The sequence below is a fragment of the Ctenopharyngodon idella genome, chromosome 10 (genome assembly GCF_019924925.1).
Source record: "Ctenopharyngodon idella isolate HZGC_01 chromosome 10, HZGC01, whole genome shotgun sequence".
In the NCBI taxonomy this organism is placed as follows: Eukaryota; Metazoa; Chordata; class Actinopteri; order Cypriniformes; family Xenocyprididae; genus Ctenopharyngodon; species Ctenopharyngodon idella.
The window spans coordinates 2,603,998-2,621,403 of NC_067229.1; the positions used below are offsets into that span (position 1 = coordinate 2,603,998).

Here is a 17,406-nt window from a genome sequence, read left to right on the forward strand (position 1 = left end):
AAAGTTAATACATTTAACCTAAAGTATAACTGCTCAAGAACTGTGTAAATTAAAACAAAACACGAAAGTAATTTTGTGTTTGTAAAAACTGTTGTTCCGTACCTGTTAACTCCCCATCAGCGTTTTTTATTTTTATTTTTTATATATATATATATACCTTTTTTTTAAAAAAAAAACCACTACCAGTATTTTGTTTATTTTCACAAAACTTTCATGGTTTCTTTCATACATCAAAAGAAATAGCAGGTCTTCTTTTAAACAAAGAAAAAAAAATATTCTAACGTAATATGGTATGGTGGGCAAGTTTCATTTTTAAAAAAATCCGGAAAAATCCGTGAATTGTCAAAAGATTGCCATCTCCCCGTCGGGGAATCGAACCCCGGTCTCCCGCGTGACAGGCGGGGATACTTACCACTATACTAACGAGGAATAAGCCATTGTCATAACCGGTAGATGGCGTCAAGAAACTATGAAACACTTCATTACATTTTAAGGGGTTATCAATGTTTCACGGTAATACCATAGTATTCTTTGAAGTATGAGGTAAACACTTTATGGGAATCTCTCAATATCATAGTATCGAAGTATTATAATACATTGTGTAAGGGTTTTAAAAGAATATGGCCAGTTTGATGGCCAGTTATGGATCATTTCTAATGAATGAATGAAAGATAACTGAAGCAGTATCCAGTTGGAGACTCCGATGAAGCTTTTTAAAAGCAATTTATTTCACACACCACTAAAACAATACATTCATAAACCACTCAGCAAACCCTTTTGTGCAGATGCATTTAAGACCAAAATCTTCCATGTTTACTTTCTTCACACATCAAAACCTCAGAGAAGAAAAAATAATATAAAATGCTGAAATGAAAACTCAAAACTGCATCATATAGTGTAAACAGGAGGCCGTGTCTTTCCTGTACCTGTTAGAACACCAATAGGTTTTTTAATCCAACTCAAAAGTAACACCCTTCCAGCACTTTAAACTCTATACAAAGCAAACCCATAGGAGCAGGACACATCATTTATATAAAAATATATGCATTCTGCATCCACTTTAAGCACTACACTGTAATTTCATCCATTTTCAGTTTCTAATTACGTTTGGCACTGTCTTAAGTGTACAACAGAGACCAAGACAACACTCTTTTTCTCCTTCACTCAAATATGTACAAATATTTAAATTACATGTATGCATATTTTCATGAGGTTTTAGAGACACGCTGAGACACCCGATCACATTCAGTTGCTTCACTACATAAAATACCTACGATTGTTGCAGCATTTCGGGCTCCGTTCAAAACCACTGCACGAGTTTCTACTGCATACCGAACTGGTTTTATGTGGGAACTTTAGACTGTAAACATAACAGAAAAAAAATCTAGTTAAGTCGCCGACTGGATCAATGCTCAACCATCAATGCTGTTTTTTTGGGACGTGGGTTTAAAAGTACCAACCTACCCATACAGTGGGTTTATTTCTAATAGTAATGTAGGAGAACAGATGAATTGCAAAGTAGTTTGGTGGCATCCATTGCACAAACGCAGGAAAATTAAACATTAAAAATGATATAAAGTGCCATAAGTTAGAGTAGACGCCATATTTAATTTGACAGACTCGAAAATACGTCTTCCAGTGGAGAAACTCAAAAAAAATTGGGTTGAATAAATGTTCATCTATCCCTCAATGACAAACTAAATTTGGCATCTACCCTAACAAAATCGCCTCATTATTAATACTGCATTTGAAAAACATGATTCTGATAGCTTGAGAGTTTTTGGCAGGGTTTTAACTCACTCGACGCACACAGCAGTGATAGCAGCAGAAACCAGACAGACAACGGACACCTCAACGTGGAGGATCGGCTATATCTATCAAAATAAAACGCTGTGCTGATATTTAACGTCACATCATGGCTTCGGTTTAGACTCCATGACAACCATCATGGAAGACCAGTCGACTTCCTATTCGCACACATTCACACGCACGCTTGCATTCTCTCCGTCGTCGTCCTCCAAGTGTCGCCGGTAACGTTCACTCATCGTCAAAGTTCTGCTGGAGCAGGAAGTTTGCGGCGAGGTTCTCGTTCTTCTCGCAGGCGAAGTAGGCTTGGATGACGAGTCCCTCGGGAAACCCTAGGGCTTTTAACTAGAAAACATAAAGTGGTTTTAAGAATTAATTAAAAGCATATATATATATATATATATACATACATACACACACACTGTATGTGACCTTGTTGTAAAGTGTTAAGTCAAAAACTTAATTTATTTCAGCTAGTTGTCAAAGCAATATTTCTAATATTTTTCTCATTTTTTGTGAAAATTCTGTGACACTAGAGGCACCAAATGGATAACTAGTCAAAACAAATGTGACAATTTGAATTATTGTATTGTTAGCGCACCCTCTCGATGGCTTCCTTCTCCTGCGGCGTGACCTGAATGTAGTTCGTCTGTGGGGCGGCGGGGGCTTCGGCGGCTCCGGCCTCGCCTGGCTGCGGCTCGTTCAACATCTGCACAAACCGCTCCTGATGCTGCGTGATTTGCTGCAAGCACATGTGAAAAATGCTAATTTACACATCCAATAGAGCGCAACAGTCTGGTTCGGGCTGTGAAAACTCCATTTATTTTTAACCCTCTGGTGCTCCTTGTTTAGGGGTCACACTCATACACCTCACAGTTAACTTTTTTTTTTACAGTAAAATCAAGTTCAATTATATTTTTTTATTTAATATTTTTGTATTTTGAGTGAATTTTATGGTACGAAGTAATATTTATGTAATAATTATGATCTATTTGTTTCCACAGATTTTACAATAGAATACAACTAATTAATCCATCATTTTTTTAATGTATTTTTTTAAATGATTTTTAAATTAACCACAGCATTGTGGCTGATTTGTAGATTGTTCCCTTAAAAATTTTCTGTATTTTCTTTTTTTAATTTCCCATTGGATTTTATGGCGGTCATTTTTGACTTAAGAGTATTTTTTTAAAGACCATTTAACCTTCTCGAATCATGTCCATGATGTTTTTTTTTTGTTCACACAGCAAGTGCCACAAAAAAGTGTCATACCATTCAGATTAAGTAAAAAAAAAAAAACAATTTGTAAGAAAATTTTCAGTCAAAAGTGACCGAAATGCACCAGTGTGTTAAAATAGTCGTGTTTAACAGTGGAATTAGTGGTGAAAAACTACATTACCCATGATGCTCAACAGAAAATTCTAGAGTCGCGGCAAACAAACAGCGTGCCAAAAGAGCTCTTTAGAGCCGCAATATAAACATATATATATGCATATTTGCCATAAAGGCAAAATAAATCGTTTACATAGACATAATCAACAACTTTAAATTGAATAGTTTTATATTTCACGGATTTAATTCGGTCATTTGCAGTGCTTCATGGGATTGTAGTTCTTTCCTTCACTAAAGCATTTAAATACAGTCTTTTTGTCTGATTTTCAAATACTTTTTGCTTTAAATTAAAAATTGTAATGGCAAAGTTCATGGCTTACAACTCTTCAATGAAGACTTTTTTTAAAAAAAATACCATTTGGGAAAAATGAAAGTAAAAAATACTTTTAGAACGCCGCTTTAAAAGTCGTGACATCAAAACTGATTCGCCACTGGTTCCCTTGAGATTTTTCTATGGGTTTTTAAAATGGGGTTTTTCAATTTATGTGTAAAATAAGGTCTGTGGGAAATGTAAGTTGACGATACTTGGACATTATGTGCTACAACTGTAAACTTTGTGTAAACTGCACGCACAGCGCCATGACCGCAGCACTCTATTGGATGGGATCTCTGCTAAGCTCCGCCCACCTGCAGGAGTTGCGGGTTGTCTCGGCCCAGCTGCTGCAGCAGTGCCGGCAGGAGCGCCGGGTTCTGTTGGATGATCTGCCGCATCTGCTGGAACTGTGGCTGGTTCCTCAGGAACTCAAGCGGGTTTGCCGTCGGCTGCGCGGCTCCGGACTCCGCACCTGTTCACAGTATAGAAAGGGCTGTACAGGAGTCTGGCCCGAGACCACGGTGGACCAAAATCAAGGAAAAGTGAAAAGAAAACGCATTTTCTTGTTTTGTACTGCACTGTTTTCCGCAACAATGTGTAATTTATGTGCCTCCAAATGGGTAAAATATTGTCAGCGTGTGTTTACACTTCGACGTTTACTCATTGTTAATACTGTCTGTGTTGATAATATGGGTACGTGTTTACGTTTCAATTCAGCAAAAATCAACACTACGAAAAACACTAAAAAGTCACGTAAACTCATAAAACCTCTATTGTAGCCAGAGTTATTGTTACTAAATTTATACTAAAATGACTAGCTTGTCAGATACTAAAAAAATATATGAAATATGAGAAATTATGAACTCGTATTGTTTACAAAAAAATCGTTTAATTTGTTTTGTGGGTCAATTTGACCCACATATTTTTATTGTTTTAATTTTGCTCCTTCCTACTAGTTTTAGGGACTGTTTTAACACTGATGTGCACATAAGTACAAATAAGTGTAAATAGTATCTAACATTATTTGTACTTCGTGTAAATAGCATTTATCGCTATTTGTACTTGGCATAAATGGACTCTGACTTTTTCTTACACTTATTTTCAGAGCTGCAACTAGCAATTGAGATTCATTCAGAAAACTAACAAACAAAAACATATTTTTTTTGACTGTGAAACAGCAAATTCAAGTCTTCGATTTCAAGTAAACTTTCGAGTCTTAAATTCAAAGGTCTCACATATTTCATATTTTAGTCTACAATAAAGGTTTTCTATTTTTTTACAATGTTTCTTTGCTGTTTTTCAAAGTGTTGACTTTTGGACAATTGAATGGAAACCAATGGGGTCCAACACAATCGTAGTCACCAAAATTTTTACAGCCTTTCCAAAACACATCTATGTCTCAAAATTTTGCATGCACATTCATGACCTTAAATGAGAACAAATCACCAAATTTCAAGAAGAAGTAAATAGTTTAACCAGTGATTCACCCTGATTTAAAAAAATGCCAGAACGTCCAAGTGACGCCCATGAGTGGAAATAGTCAAGACTCCTCCATCAGCTGTGCTACCGAAATAACATTTTAACGAATTAGCAAGAACGCGGCAGCTGCAGGGCAAACCAGCGTCTATTTCCATGAGTCCTGAACAAATGGTCACTCACCGGCTGTGGCGGTGGGCGGAGGCTGAGGTCGCTGTGGTGCGGGAGGGGTGGGGTTGGGCACGGCAGTGGGCCGAACTACTTCCTGTGGCGGCTGCTCGGATTCTGTGGGAATACCCTTGAGGAACGGCAGACATTAGCAATGAATTTGTGTGGTTTAACAAGTAATTACACTGATATGTGAAACCAAACAACATGAAATGTCCTGACCCCAAACTTGTTTCAACCATTATTAAAAATTTCTCAACCATTTTTATTAATTAAAATAATTTAAATTATTACAAATTATAATACAATTAACCCTTAAATGCATAAATGTTTGTTACATCAATGATTGTTACATATTCGGGTCATTAGCGACCCGGATCTATATCTAACATGGATGCAACTCTAACTGCCGCAATAGTATAAAACACTCATGATATTTTAATAACAAATGCAAAAGAATAAAATTAAACATATTTTGTTACTTTTTGGAACTTGCTTTTTACCATCATCACTGTCATCGCCAGAGCTCATTAATATTTATGTAAATAACTTAAAATAATTTATTGACTTAATATTACAATTAATTTTAGTATTAATATAAATCATAATAATTAGCATTACTACTTTAGTTATTTATGCCATTCATTATTAGTATGTGTTTATGCAACATTATCTAAATGGTTGCAAATGTATTTATTTGTATTATCTATATTTTTGGATGTGTTAATGTTAATATTAATAATTTAATATGTATTTAATATGCATTTTTAAATAATTTATCTATTCAATATTATATTTTATTATTAGTATTAATCATTATAATTATAATTATCATTAATCTTTTTGTTATTTATGCCATCATATATATATATATATATATATATATATATATATATATATATATAGGTCAAAGACATTCAGATGTCCACATCAATAGAAATTTACAAAAGTGATTTTATATACACAAAAAGCACATTAAATGCAAGTAAAACATCTACTTTTGAGGTTTCAAATAAGTTTTGGGAGAAAAAAAAAAGTCAAAATGTGGGTGAAAAAAATGTTCCATTGCTATTTAGTGTAATGCGTATATATATGGATGTAAAAATTGAAACACTCATTCTGACCTGTACGTATTAAAATATATAAAAGAATAAGTGAGCATACTAAATTTTATTGCATTTTAAGTGAGTAAAAAATTCTTGCTGGGTGGGTGTCTTCTGTAAATCATGGTAAAAATGTATGATATTTAATTTTTGCTCAGAAAAAACAAACAAACAAATTAAACAGGACCCATTCTGATGTATTGAAAAACAACAACAATTCAAAGCTGTATTACACTTATTGTTTTGATGCTTGAAAACCCTTTTTCGTCTTTGACCCATATATTTACACACACACACACGCACATATACATATACATATATATTATATATAGCCAAATGGACCCAATATTGAAAAGTTGCAAAAGCGCATTTATTTTCTTGCAGAGTATCCTGTTTCACTCAGAAATGTGTCACATTACCTAATAAAACAGGTTGCAAATGTCATTTCATGTTGCCTTTAAGCAAAACTAGGTATTTTTTAAAGCATTTTTTCTGGGAATAAATCATAAAACATTAGTAACTCTTACCATAAGCAGGTACTCTACGGCTCTGTCCGGATTGTTGTAACTTGCTCGTAAGGCGGCGATCACCTGCTCCCTCTCGTAACCCATTGACATGATTTCCGTCACCAAATTCTCATATGCTTGACCCGTAACTAAAAAAATGACAGATTTTAATGTCAAGTTTTTGTCTCCTTTATAACAAAATACAAAACCCAAACTTACCTAGTATGGATGCAGCCGCTTCTAAAAGACCCAACTCATCTATAATGCTGCGCAAAATAGACAAATTAAGAGATTTTCATTCTTTTGGCAATAAAAAAAAAAAGCACTTTTTGTGGGCGTGGCCCTACCTGGCCTCTGATTGGGCGATGGCCTGCTCTTCTTGGGCGGCCTGGTTCTCCTCTTCTGAGATCGGAGCAGGAGTGGCGCTAACTGGCTCTGGCGTTTCCGCAGCAGCCTCCGAGGCAGCAGGGGGCACTGTAACAGGCAGCGTGGCCGGCTCCGCTGACGCCGCTGGTTCTACAGGAGCGGGAGCAGGGGTTGATACAGGCACTGTGGAGGCAGTAGGAGGCGCAGCAGGAGCCGTGGGCTGATGGACGGGGGTTTCGGCGAGGGACGCGCTAACGGGAGCAGGAGCTTGTGGTGGTGTTGCAGATTTGGGCTGTAGAAAGAGACACAGGACTGCACAGAGAACTACTAGCTTTGTTTCCATCCAAAGTTGCAAACTGAACTTTTATAAAATAATGGAATACAACAATAAAGCATCCCATGTGTTAGAGAGAACAAAATCGCCATTTCCTGAGAAACTTGCGCAAAGTATCAATAATAAAAATGGAAGTTGCGGCAACCAGCAAGCCCACTTTGGCTCTTTTTCCTACATAATGGATGTAGTTGTTCTAGTCATGACGTCGCAAAAATAGAAAAACGTTTCTAGAAGTTAGGACAAAAACTATGATTAACATTATCAAGTGTCGCGCCGTATGGTCGTAACTGGTTTGCGCGCAAACTAAACGCAATAAAAATCGTTGTCATGTTATCTTGCGTTCGTATATTTGCGAATGCAATTGTGTAAGACGATTTTGTGAGGAACAATACCAATCATTTTGATGAAAGAATGACTAAAAAAACATTTGAGATTGGTCCACTGATTAGTCCAGTTTTTTGTTAATCATTTGTTTTTGTTTTTTGTTTGTGTATCGTGGAATTTGTTCTGTAAATGTGTTTCCGTTGTAGTTTATGTGCATGTTTTCTTATCGGATAAAAAAATGATTCTAAATATTTTTACGTTTTTTATGTGCATACGTTTTTAAGATTTTAAGCACATCTTAACATTTCCATTGAGCATTTTTTTTTTTCAATATCCCAAACTTCAAAGGGAAAATATGTAGATTGAACATAGCTTACTTTATGACGTAAAAGGAAGAATTCTGATCAGATTTTTAATGGAAGTGAAGTTAAAAATGCTGTAAAAATGCAAAGACCTGAAGAAGGCGGCAACGAGAGAATTGTGAGAAATAAAACAGCCTTACCTTTGTAACCATCACCACGACAAAGTTCTTCTCATCTATTTTGTATTCTTTTAGAGGTATATCGTCATTCAAAATTTTGCCTGCATTTTATGGAGAAAAACACAAATGTCACTTTACAAAAAAATCAAAGACCATCTTATAAAAGAGATCAAAACAAACAAGAATATGGTGCATGGAAAAGCAAAATATGGTATACAATATTTATGCTTTGAAATGAAAATGTCCAAAGACAGAGAAAATTAAGAAACAGACCTGCATAGATTAGTTTTTGACCGACAGCTGGAAAAGCATCTTGACCCTTTTCTTCCTCTATCTTCTCTTTAAGAGCCTTTACCTGTATTTACAATATACAACATCATTTCATCAGATACGTATTTTAAATATGTATGTTAATAATAGACAGTGAAGTCTAATCTGGGACATATTTGGTTTTGTTTTAGATTTTATTCAGGATATTTTAAGATTTTATAAGTTGTTACTTTTTTGTGATATGATCATGATATATTTGGCAATATATTTCCTTTGTGTGCAGGACAAATTTAAGTCTGGGGATGATAAAATTTCCTTTTCAATACAATTCAATATTGTGCTTTAAAGGGCAAAATAAGACTCATGAAGTAATTATGAAAGCAGGCCAGGCATGATCATGTGCTTCCCAAAGAACCAAAATAAAAACATATATGTGGGCACATGCTGAATTATGAAATCATTTAATCTTATTGCTTTGCTCAATCTTGGTCAGAATGATATTGCATTATTTTCACCACAAATTAATTCAAATACTGATTGCAAAGTAGCACGATTATAAACATTAGCCATTTAAATGACCGAGACACATTAAACTGACTGCATAAAAATAAGTTCAAAATAATATTTTATAACATAATACAGTCCATATCCGTAATGCATCGTCATTCAATGAAAATGAGAAACATGGCAAGCTGTTTTAATATTTATTCCTAAAATTAAACTATATAATCTTTAAAGCTATTATTTATAAGACACTCATGTGCATTTCAGTTGTTAGTTAGTAGCATTTTTTACATTTCTAGTAGTAAGATTTATCGAATATATAGTATAAATAGCCATTTTTACTAGTTTTCACTTATGGCAAGTAAAGCTAGTAAGAAAATAAATGTTACTAGTCACAGTTCGGGATACATACTAGTGTCTCCTAAATAAATACTAGCATCTAATAAATAAGGACTAGTAAAGCTGGAATAAATACTAGTCACTACTGGCATAACAAATAGAAAGAAGTGGGCTATTTTTTCTAATAAATATGTATTAGTAAAACTAGAAGAGGAACAGGCAACAATACTAGCTCATAGTGTATAGTTAACAGACCCCCACTGAGTCCAAAGGGAAAATTTAACAATTTGTGTGACAATTACATAGTTACTTGGCACTAGTGGGATAGTAGTAAGTCATAGAGGAACAAGTACAAGTACTAGAGTAATAAATAAGCATTAATTACGATTGGGATAATTACTAGTTCTACTATCTAATGAATAGTTACCAATGAAATACAAAATATAGTCACTGTTGGACTAGTCATTAAAATAAGTAACATAAAATGCTAGTTTAAACGAATAGGTGTTAAAATTGCTTGCCATAGACGAGAGTGTAAACAGACCGTTGAAGTGAACAACGCGACCGTTATTTTCAAATTAATAACCGTTAGATTGTGCGGCTCCGTGACGTCACATATTATAGTGTATTATTCTACAATGACAGCGACTGTCCGCGCGCGCGTTCCACATGTATCAGCCGCCGGAGGCCGCGGCGTTTCCCAGCGCGTCATGCCCGCGCACTGGCATGTTTACACGGGCACAGACACGCACACTCACCGTCAGTTCCTCATCTATCTGCACTTTAAACGTCTGCTGCTGGAGCGTCTTCAGAGTGATCGTCAGCATTGTGTTAAAGCGCGAGACCCCGCGAAATACAGCCTCAGAAGTGTCCTGAATGAGCGCGTGTGGAGATGTGACTCAGCTATCTTCAGCAGGGATGAGCGGCTGTGTTACGGGAAGACGCCATCTACTTGCTGAATAGGACAAGACACGTGGACGTACAGTGACCCCAAATAGTCTTCAGACATTTAGAAATGCCTGAATAAAATAGCCAACAAATCTTTCTAGAGCTTTCCTCAGAGCTATCTTCACTGGGTCGGTGACAAACAGGGATGTTTTGGAGAAAAAAGACAAATCTAGCCTAAAACACACATTCCAACTTATTATAAATTAAATTTAATCTTTATATACATGTATGTTTTGAAAAACGTAATAATTTTAATTAAAAGTCTTGATTTTATTGACTTAAGTAGAGTCAGTGTACACACATCATCTATTGTAAGTCCAGATAAAGTGGGTTTTCCCCAATAAGTCCAGATAAAGTGGGGTTTTCCAAGATGAGCCCATTTCAGCCACATAAAAAAAAAATTAAAAAAAATCATGCTTTGGTAAATCTTAATTATGACATAAAAAGTCAAAATTATGACAAAGTCATAATTATGACAAAAAAAAAAAAAATCAACATTATTACATAAAAAGTCTTAATTATGGGATAAAAAACACAATTATGACAATCAAAATCAAGTCAAAATTATGAGAAAAATTTTAATGGGACTTTTTCTGTCATTGTGATTTCAGGAAAGTTATACATTTACTTGAACAAACTGAATAACCTCCCTTTTCTGAGCCATTTCGACTTTTAATTATTGTAATTTTTTTTAAAAAAAATATTCTTTAATAGTTTTCTTTTTTTTTTTTTACAGTAAACTTGTAATAAAGTGTTTTGTTGTTGTTGTTGTTGTTGTTTTTGTGAGAATTAAAATGTAATTACTTACTTGCATTTAATAAATAAACATAATTTCCACCAAAAATTTGAACCAAAATAAAAACATATATGTGGGCACATGCTGAATTATGAAATCATTTAATCTTATTGCTTTGCTCAATCTTGGTCAGAATGATATTGCATTATTTTCACCACAAATTAATTCAAATACTGATTGCAAAGTAGCACGATTATAAACATTAGCCATTTAAATGACCGAGACACATTAAACTGACTGAATAAAAATAAGCTCAGAATAATATTTTATAACATAATACAGTCCATATCCGTAATGCATCGTCATTCAATGAAAATGAGAAACATGGCAAGCTGTTTTAATATTTATTCCTAAAATTAAACTATATAATCTTTAAAGCTATTATTTATTAGACACTCATGTGCATTTCAGTTGTTAGTTAGTAGCATTTTTTACCTTTCTAGTAGTAAGATTTATCGAATATAAAGTATAAATAGCCATTTTTACTAGTTTTCACTTATGGCAAGTAAAAAAAATAAAAAAAAAACTAGTGAGAAAATTATAAGTCATAATTATGACATACTAGGTCAACTGCGAGATTAAAAGGTTGAAATTTTTGACAAAACTAGTCAAAATTAGGACAAAAAGTCAATATTACATAAAAAGTCAAAATTATAACTAAGTCATAATTATGACATCAGTTACGAGATTAAAAGGTTGAAATGTTTGACATACTAAGTCAAAATTATGACAAAAAGTCAAAATTATGACAAAGTCGACATTATGACAAGATTAAAAAGTCACAATTATAATGAAGTCATAATTATGACATACTTGGACAATTACGAGATTAAAAGTTTGAGATTTTTGACATACTAAGTCAAAATTATGACAAAAAAATAAATAAATAAATAAACATAAAACATAAAAAGTCTCACAAAAGACTCAAAATCAAGTCAGAACTATGAGAAAAATTTTAATGGGACTTTTTCCTGTCATTGTGATGTTAGGAAAGTTATACATTTACTTAAATACTCACCAATATACAAGTCATGTACATTTTGAACAACTGAATAACCTCCCTTTTCTGAGCCATTTCAACTTTAATCATTGTAATTTTTTTTTTTTTTTTTTTTAAATATTCTTTAATAGTTTTCTTCTTTCTTTTTTTTTTTTTTTACAGTAAACTTTTAATAAAGTGTTTTGTTGTTGTTGTTGTTTTGTGAGAATTAAAATGTAATTACTTACTTGCATTTAATAAATAAACATAATTTCCACCAAACATTCAGACAATTTAAAATCCACATCCTGAGGAGAAAATGATGAAAAATGATCCAGACAAGTATTTAAAAATAAATCATTTATTTAAAAAAGTGCAAATCCAACAAATGATCAACATCAGAATTTTCCTCTTGCACGACTCGAGACGGAACAGAAAACCCAAACATCTATTAGTCTAAAGTTTAACAGGTCGCACTATGAACATGTTGGGGTGAGGCTTCTAGCAGCAAAACCAAAAGAAATCCAAGTTTAGGGATGCGACATGTGACTAGAAGGGGCGGGGGGCATGGGCGGGGCCAATAATTCACACCACATATAAAGAAAAAGACATCAGAACCACATCAGATCTGATCATTCAGGAAGAGAGTCTTCTTCACAACTCGTCTTTAGTGAGCGTGTCATCCTCACCCTCCTCTTCCTCCTCCTCAGGAGGTTCTTCTGTGTGCTCTTCCTCTTCTGGCCCGTTGTCCTCGCCTTCGTCCTCCTCATCTTCCTCATCAACATCCTTCTTGCTCTTTTCCTCCTCTTCACGTTTTTTACGTTCTTCCTCTTCCTGTTGGTCCTTCATTTTCTTTTCTGGCCCCTGATATGTAAACACAAGATGCACATCATCAGTATTTAAAGCTAAATAACACATTGTGGAAATAAATCAAATAATAGATCACAGATATCTATAAGTGTATATTTATAATACCAATTTATTACCTTCGTTGCGCCCCATGTTTCTGTACCAAATTTCTCAGCCTCCTCAACATCATCGGTGATCAGAAAGTTATCAAAGATCGTTCCAGATTTCACCTGTAATAAAGTTAACTAGTTAAACAGTGATTTTCATGAATCTGCCATCACTGAACACAACGCAAAATAAACAATCCTGAATCATTCGCCATTTAACCGCAAAATGACTGCAAAAAGCGCAGTTATATATAAGAAAAAAAAAGAACTCAATGTGGTACTTGCACGTTTCGTTTCGGTTTTCTTCACGGTTCTTATTTTTCACTGAACACGATACAAAAATCAACACAATTTTGGGATCCTGCATAATTCGCAAAAAAGTAGTACTATATAAAGTTACTGACATGTTAATGTCTCAATGCTGTACCCATGATTCATTGTAAAATGCTTAGTTTTTCTTATTTTTAAATGCCAAAAATATAATACCAAACATAATGATATCTTGTTTAACAGTTGTGTGTCAGAATTTGGTAAGACAAAAAATACAAAAGCTTTCTACATTTTTGCAGAGGGAAAAAAAAAAAAAAAAAACTCAAGTTATTAATAAAACTATAATAGTTTATCAATGATACTAAAATAACACTTGTATGATATTGTTGCTCTAACATCATACCTAAAATGGTAAATGTGGTATCCTAATTATAAAAAGCACTGGAATTTTCCACAAAATCAGCCATTTTGATCGCAAAAATTACCTAAAAAAAGTTGTGTCAAATGTCTGGTTAATTGTCACCAGTGAAAACCAAACCAAATCTGTTTAAAACCTACAACTGAACTTCAATTACAATGTTGATTCAACAGCACACCAATCTAAACCGTACCTGCCAAAGATCCAGTCCCAGAATGCCAATGTTGTCGAATTTGTAAATGGCGTCATCTGCTGTGTACTCTGGGTTGTCGATTTCAGGGTGAATCCAGGTGCCTTTGTAGTTGGGGTTGTCGATCTGTTTTGGTTTCCATTCGCCCTACATAAACAGAACTTAGTTAGACGACTGGTAAAACTGGCTCCTGCATAATAAACAATCACTCTGATCGAGAAGATCAAGAGATGTTTAATTTAGTTGCCTTTAAGATCACTTAAAATACAGTAATTGCAGAAACAGTCCATGTGATGTTGATCAAGCGCATTAATCTCTTTTAAAAACTCCTAAAAAGTCCAAACCTATTGGGGATTGAACCTTAAACCTTCTGCCGGCTGCCCACCCTGCAGGAAAGACCAGTCTAAAGTGGTTTAACTAGTCTCGAAATGGTCTATTCAACCATTTTGAAGGACTTTGTGGCTTGTTTGGTTGAGCTTAATATAAGGATCTTCTGCGTGAAGACTGTGGTTTTGTACCTTGTACTCTGGGTTGGGGATCATCGCAGGTTCCCATTCTCCGTCCATGTCTTCATCCCAATCGTCTGGTTTCTTGGCATCAGGGTCGGGAATGTTCTCAGGTTTGTCCCAGTCCTGAACCGCAGGGATATAAAGTTTTAATGCACCATTGGATTCATGTCTAAGAACAACTATTTGAAATATTACAAAGATTTTCTGCACGCTATGACTTGCAGATCAGGTTATGGTGGTTAACGTGCACCATCGATTGAAACGTGCCTCAGGTTTGGTGTCTTCAGGATCGTCGATTTTCGCCCGGTCGTCCCAATCCTCGGGCTTCTTGGCCTCTGGATCCTTGATCTTTTTGGGAGGAAGGAAGTCCCAGTCTTCCTCCAGGGAGCCCGACTCCACCTTCTCGTTGTCGATTTTCACTTCGTACGTCTGGTCTGGCCGCAGGATCAGCGTGTAGAGGTGTGTAAGTTCATCGTCCTGATGGGCACAAGCGGAGGAACTTAATTATAACAGCTATGCCGTGATTTTGAAACATTTTAACCTTTTAACTGTGATTTGGTGCACTTTTTAATTGCCTTTTTCCCTACCACATATCAATTAGGTATCATTTGAAAGCGTAAACACTAAAAATTCATCCTGTAAAAACCTTTTGACAGGCTCCTCCCACTAGTGAGCAGTCTCATGTTTCATGTTTCAAAATGTTTTCTAATCTTGACAAAACACATTGTTGGAAAGGTCTGAGACTTGAGGTTCCACATTTGCCGAATGTTTTGTGATATTGTGACAGAAATGTGTTGAAATTTGTCACCTGGTGGCTATTTTTGCTATAGCGCCTAAACAAACCCTCACAGGAACCCCAATTTTTGTGATATCAACTTCAAATTTGGTACACATCTTGGTTAGACTTGTGGCTTTGATTTTAGAGTCAAAAATATTTTGTAAAAATATATATTTTGTATGAAATGAAAATTCTCTTTACAGTAAACGTAAACTGCGACAACTTTTTTAAAAAAATTTTCTTCAAAATGTCTTTACCTTAGATCCTTATTCAAAAAGTTTGGATAGTGCATTTTCACATCTATGTTCAAACAGACAACAGGTTTAATTACATTTTGTTTTTAAAACATACTTTGCATTTGATGTCCTTCTTGATTAGGTGGTTCTGGCCTTTGTAGTTGAAGATGACATGAACTTTCTTGGTGCTGTAGCCACAGATGTCGGGTCCTATGAGGAAGATCAAAAGTGAAAATGGCACAAAAATAGTGAAAGTGAAAGTATATGCCATCAATATTGTGCTATGTAATTGTTGAAGTCATTTTTTTCCACCTAGAAAACCAACAAAACGTCATCTACACCAACCATGACTTACCGAACATGATGTAGTACTGCGAATCGCCGTGCATATCGGTCTGATCCAGGTCGGCGGGGAAGATTTTCACGTACCCACCGCCGCAGTCGATCTTCTGCTCATGTTTCACAGTGAACTGGATCACTACTGGTTTACCCTCATTACTAAACGAGTCAAAGCGACTGGATAGAGCGTAAAACCTGGCATCTTGACTTGTCTGCAAACCTTGAAGGGAAAAAAAACATTGCATTGTAAGTCTCATCTCATGACTATTTGCATTTTCTTTTCAGATGAAGACATTTGCATAAGCAATCGCGCTCCGGTGAAAGAAGCCGTGACCTCTGACCTTTATCAAGCTCAGCATCGCCGTAGAATTTCCCTGAGGTCAGTTTCCACTGGCCATAGTCGGATTTGTGTTTGGATTCGACCCATCTGCTTTTCCAACCATCTGGAGAGACAAAATTTAATCAGCTGTTTGCGAAAATAGCAAGAATGCTCAACATATTGGTTATCATTGCTGTTTTATGTCATATACATCGATATTGGATGTTTAGTTGCGGCTGCTTATTTTTTCTTTCTATTTTTACATTACTTTTTGCTGTCATCTAGCAATACCTTAAAATATTACATTAAAGAAACCACTATTTTTTAAGATACCTCTACCTCTATTATAAGATATATATTTGCATTTATGCAAGTATTTGTAAGTTAAAAACAACAGATATCAAACTCTATTATATTAAATTTGCTTTTAAGACGACAACAAGGTTTTAACAGTCTAAAAAGTGAACTGAAACCAAAACCTAACACTCTGATTCATAAAAGATATTTCTCATTTGTCATAATCCAGGAGTAAGTATGCATTAAGACAAAAATCAGAATATTTTGTTTTTTTTTTACAAATCATGTATTCTTAGCATGACATGTAAGTTTAGTATGAAAATACAGTAAATGAAAGTGACACTGGTGAAATGATACAACAGACTTTGATCACAGAAATACATGAAAGTAAACTAGCTCAACACAAAAAGACATTATTTTGACATTATTTCAAGAAACACTTGATCTCAGTGAAATAGTGACTGTGTCTGATGTCATGCACGATCAAAGAAGAAAAATTTACCTCCATCCAGAAATTGTTCTTTAAAATACACATCTGCGTGTACAGTGAAAGCCAGTGCAGATATAAAGCACACTGCAGCAGCGACCCGCATCTCTGCACTGTTAAAAGATCTGTATTAGACGAAAACCCTGATATAATAATGAATGCTACTCGAGCTAAGGGTCAGTGAAATATGGCTCGGTTGTGTTCCTGCACAGATGGCTGAGAATCATTGGCCGGAGGCGCGGCCAATCAGAGGAGACCACGAGTGAAGAGTCAGCGCTGTGGGCGGGGCTAATGCGAAGCACGTGACGGGAGCGCGGAGGAAGTGTGCAGAGATAAAAACAAATATCGTGAGATTCTTGATAGTAAACAAGAAAAATATATGCGATGATCTGTAACACGAACTTAACATTGTATATTGTATATTTTTCTTAAAGTATATCTGCAACTAGACATGTTTAATTTTTTGAGTTAAAACAATTTAAAAACAAAAATGTTTTAGCTG

At 35.0% G+C, this 17,406-nt stretch overlaps 2 protein-coding genes and 1 non-coding gene across 3 annotated transcripts; all 3 read right to left on the reverse strand.

Annotated features, from left to right (window-relative positions):
- Nucleotides 1-357: 357 nt before the first annotated feature.
- Nucleotides 358-429, reverse strand: trnad-guc (transfer RNA aspartic acid (anticodon GUC)). Its single transcript has one exon. It is a non-coding gene; the product is annotated as a tRNA-Asp (tRNA).
- Nucleotides 430-686: 257 nt separating this feature from the next.
- rad23ab (RAD23 homolog A, nucleotide excision repair protein b) lies at nt 687-10,393 on the reverse strand. Its single transcript, XM_051909504.1, has 10 exons — nt 10,141-10,393; nt 8,543-8,624; nt 8,291-8,370; nt 7,112-7,422; nt 6,984-7,030; nt 6,786-6,913; nt 5,171-5,285; nt 3,826-3,983; nt 2,408-2,548; nt 687-2,151 (listed from the first exon to the last, which is right to left on the reverse strand). The coding sequence occupies exons 1-10, from the start codon at nt 10,207-10,209 to the stop codon at nt 2,038-2,040; spliced, it is 1,245 nt and encodes a 414-aa protein (XP_051765464.1). The 5' UTR covers nt 10,210-10,393; the 3' UTR covers nt 687-2,037.
- A 2,057-nt stretch (nt 10,394-12,450) lies between these two features.
- On the reverse strand, nt 12,451-17,183 carry calr3a (calreticulin 3a). The gene is made up of 9 exons (XM_051909503.1): nt 16,920-17,183; nt 16,143-16,244; nt 15,818-16,021; nt 15,578-15,672; nt 14,716-14,925; nt 14,458-14,571; nt 13,943-14,086; nt 13,092-13,184; nt 12,451-12,969 (listed from the first exon to the last, which is right to left on the reverse strand). The coding sequence occupies exons 1-9, from the start codon at nt 17,008-17,010 to the stop codon at nt 12,760-12,762; spliced, it is 1,263 nt and encodes a 420-aa protein (XP_051765463.1). The 5' UTR covers nt 17,011-17,183; the 3' UTR covers nt 12,451-12,759.
- Nucleotides 17,184-17,406: the final 223 nt, after the last annotated feature.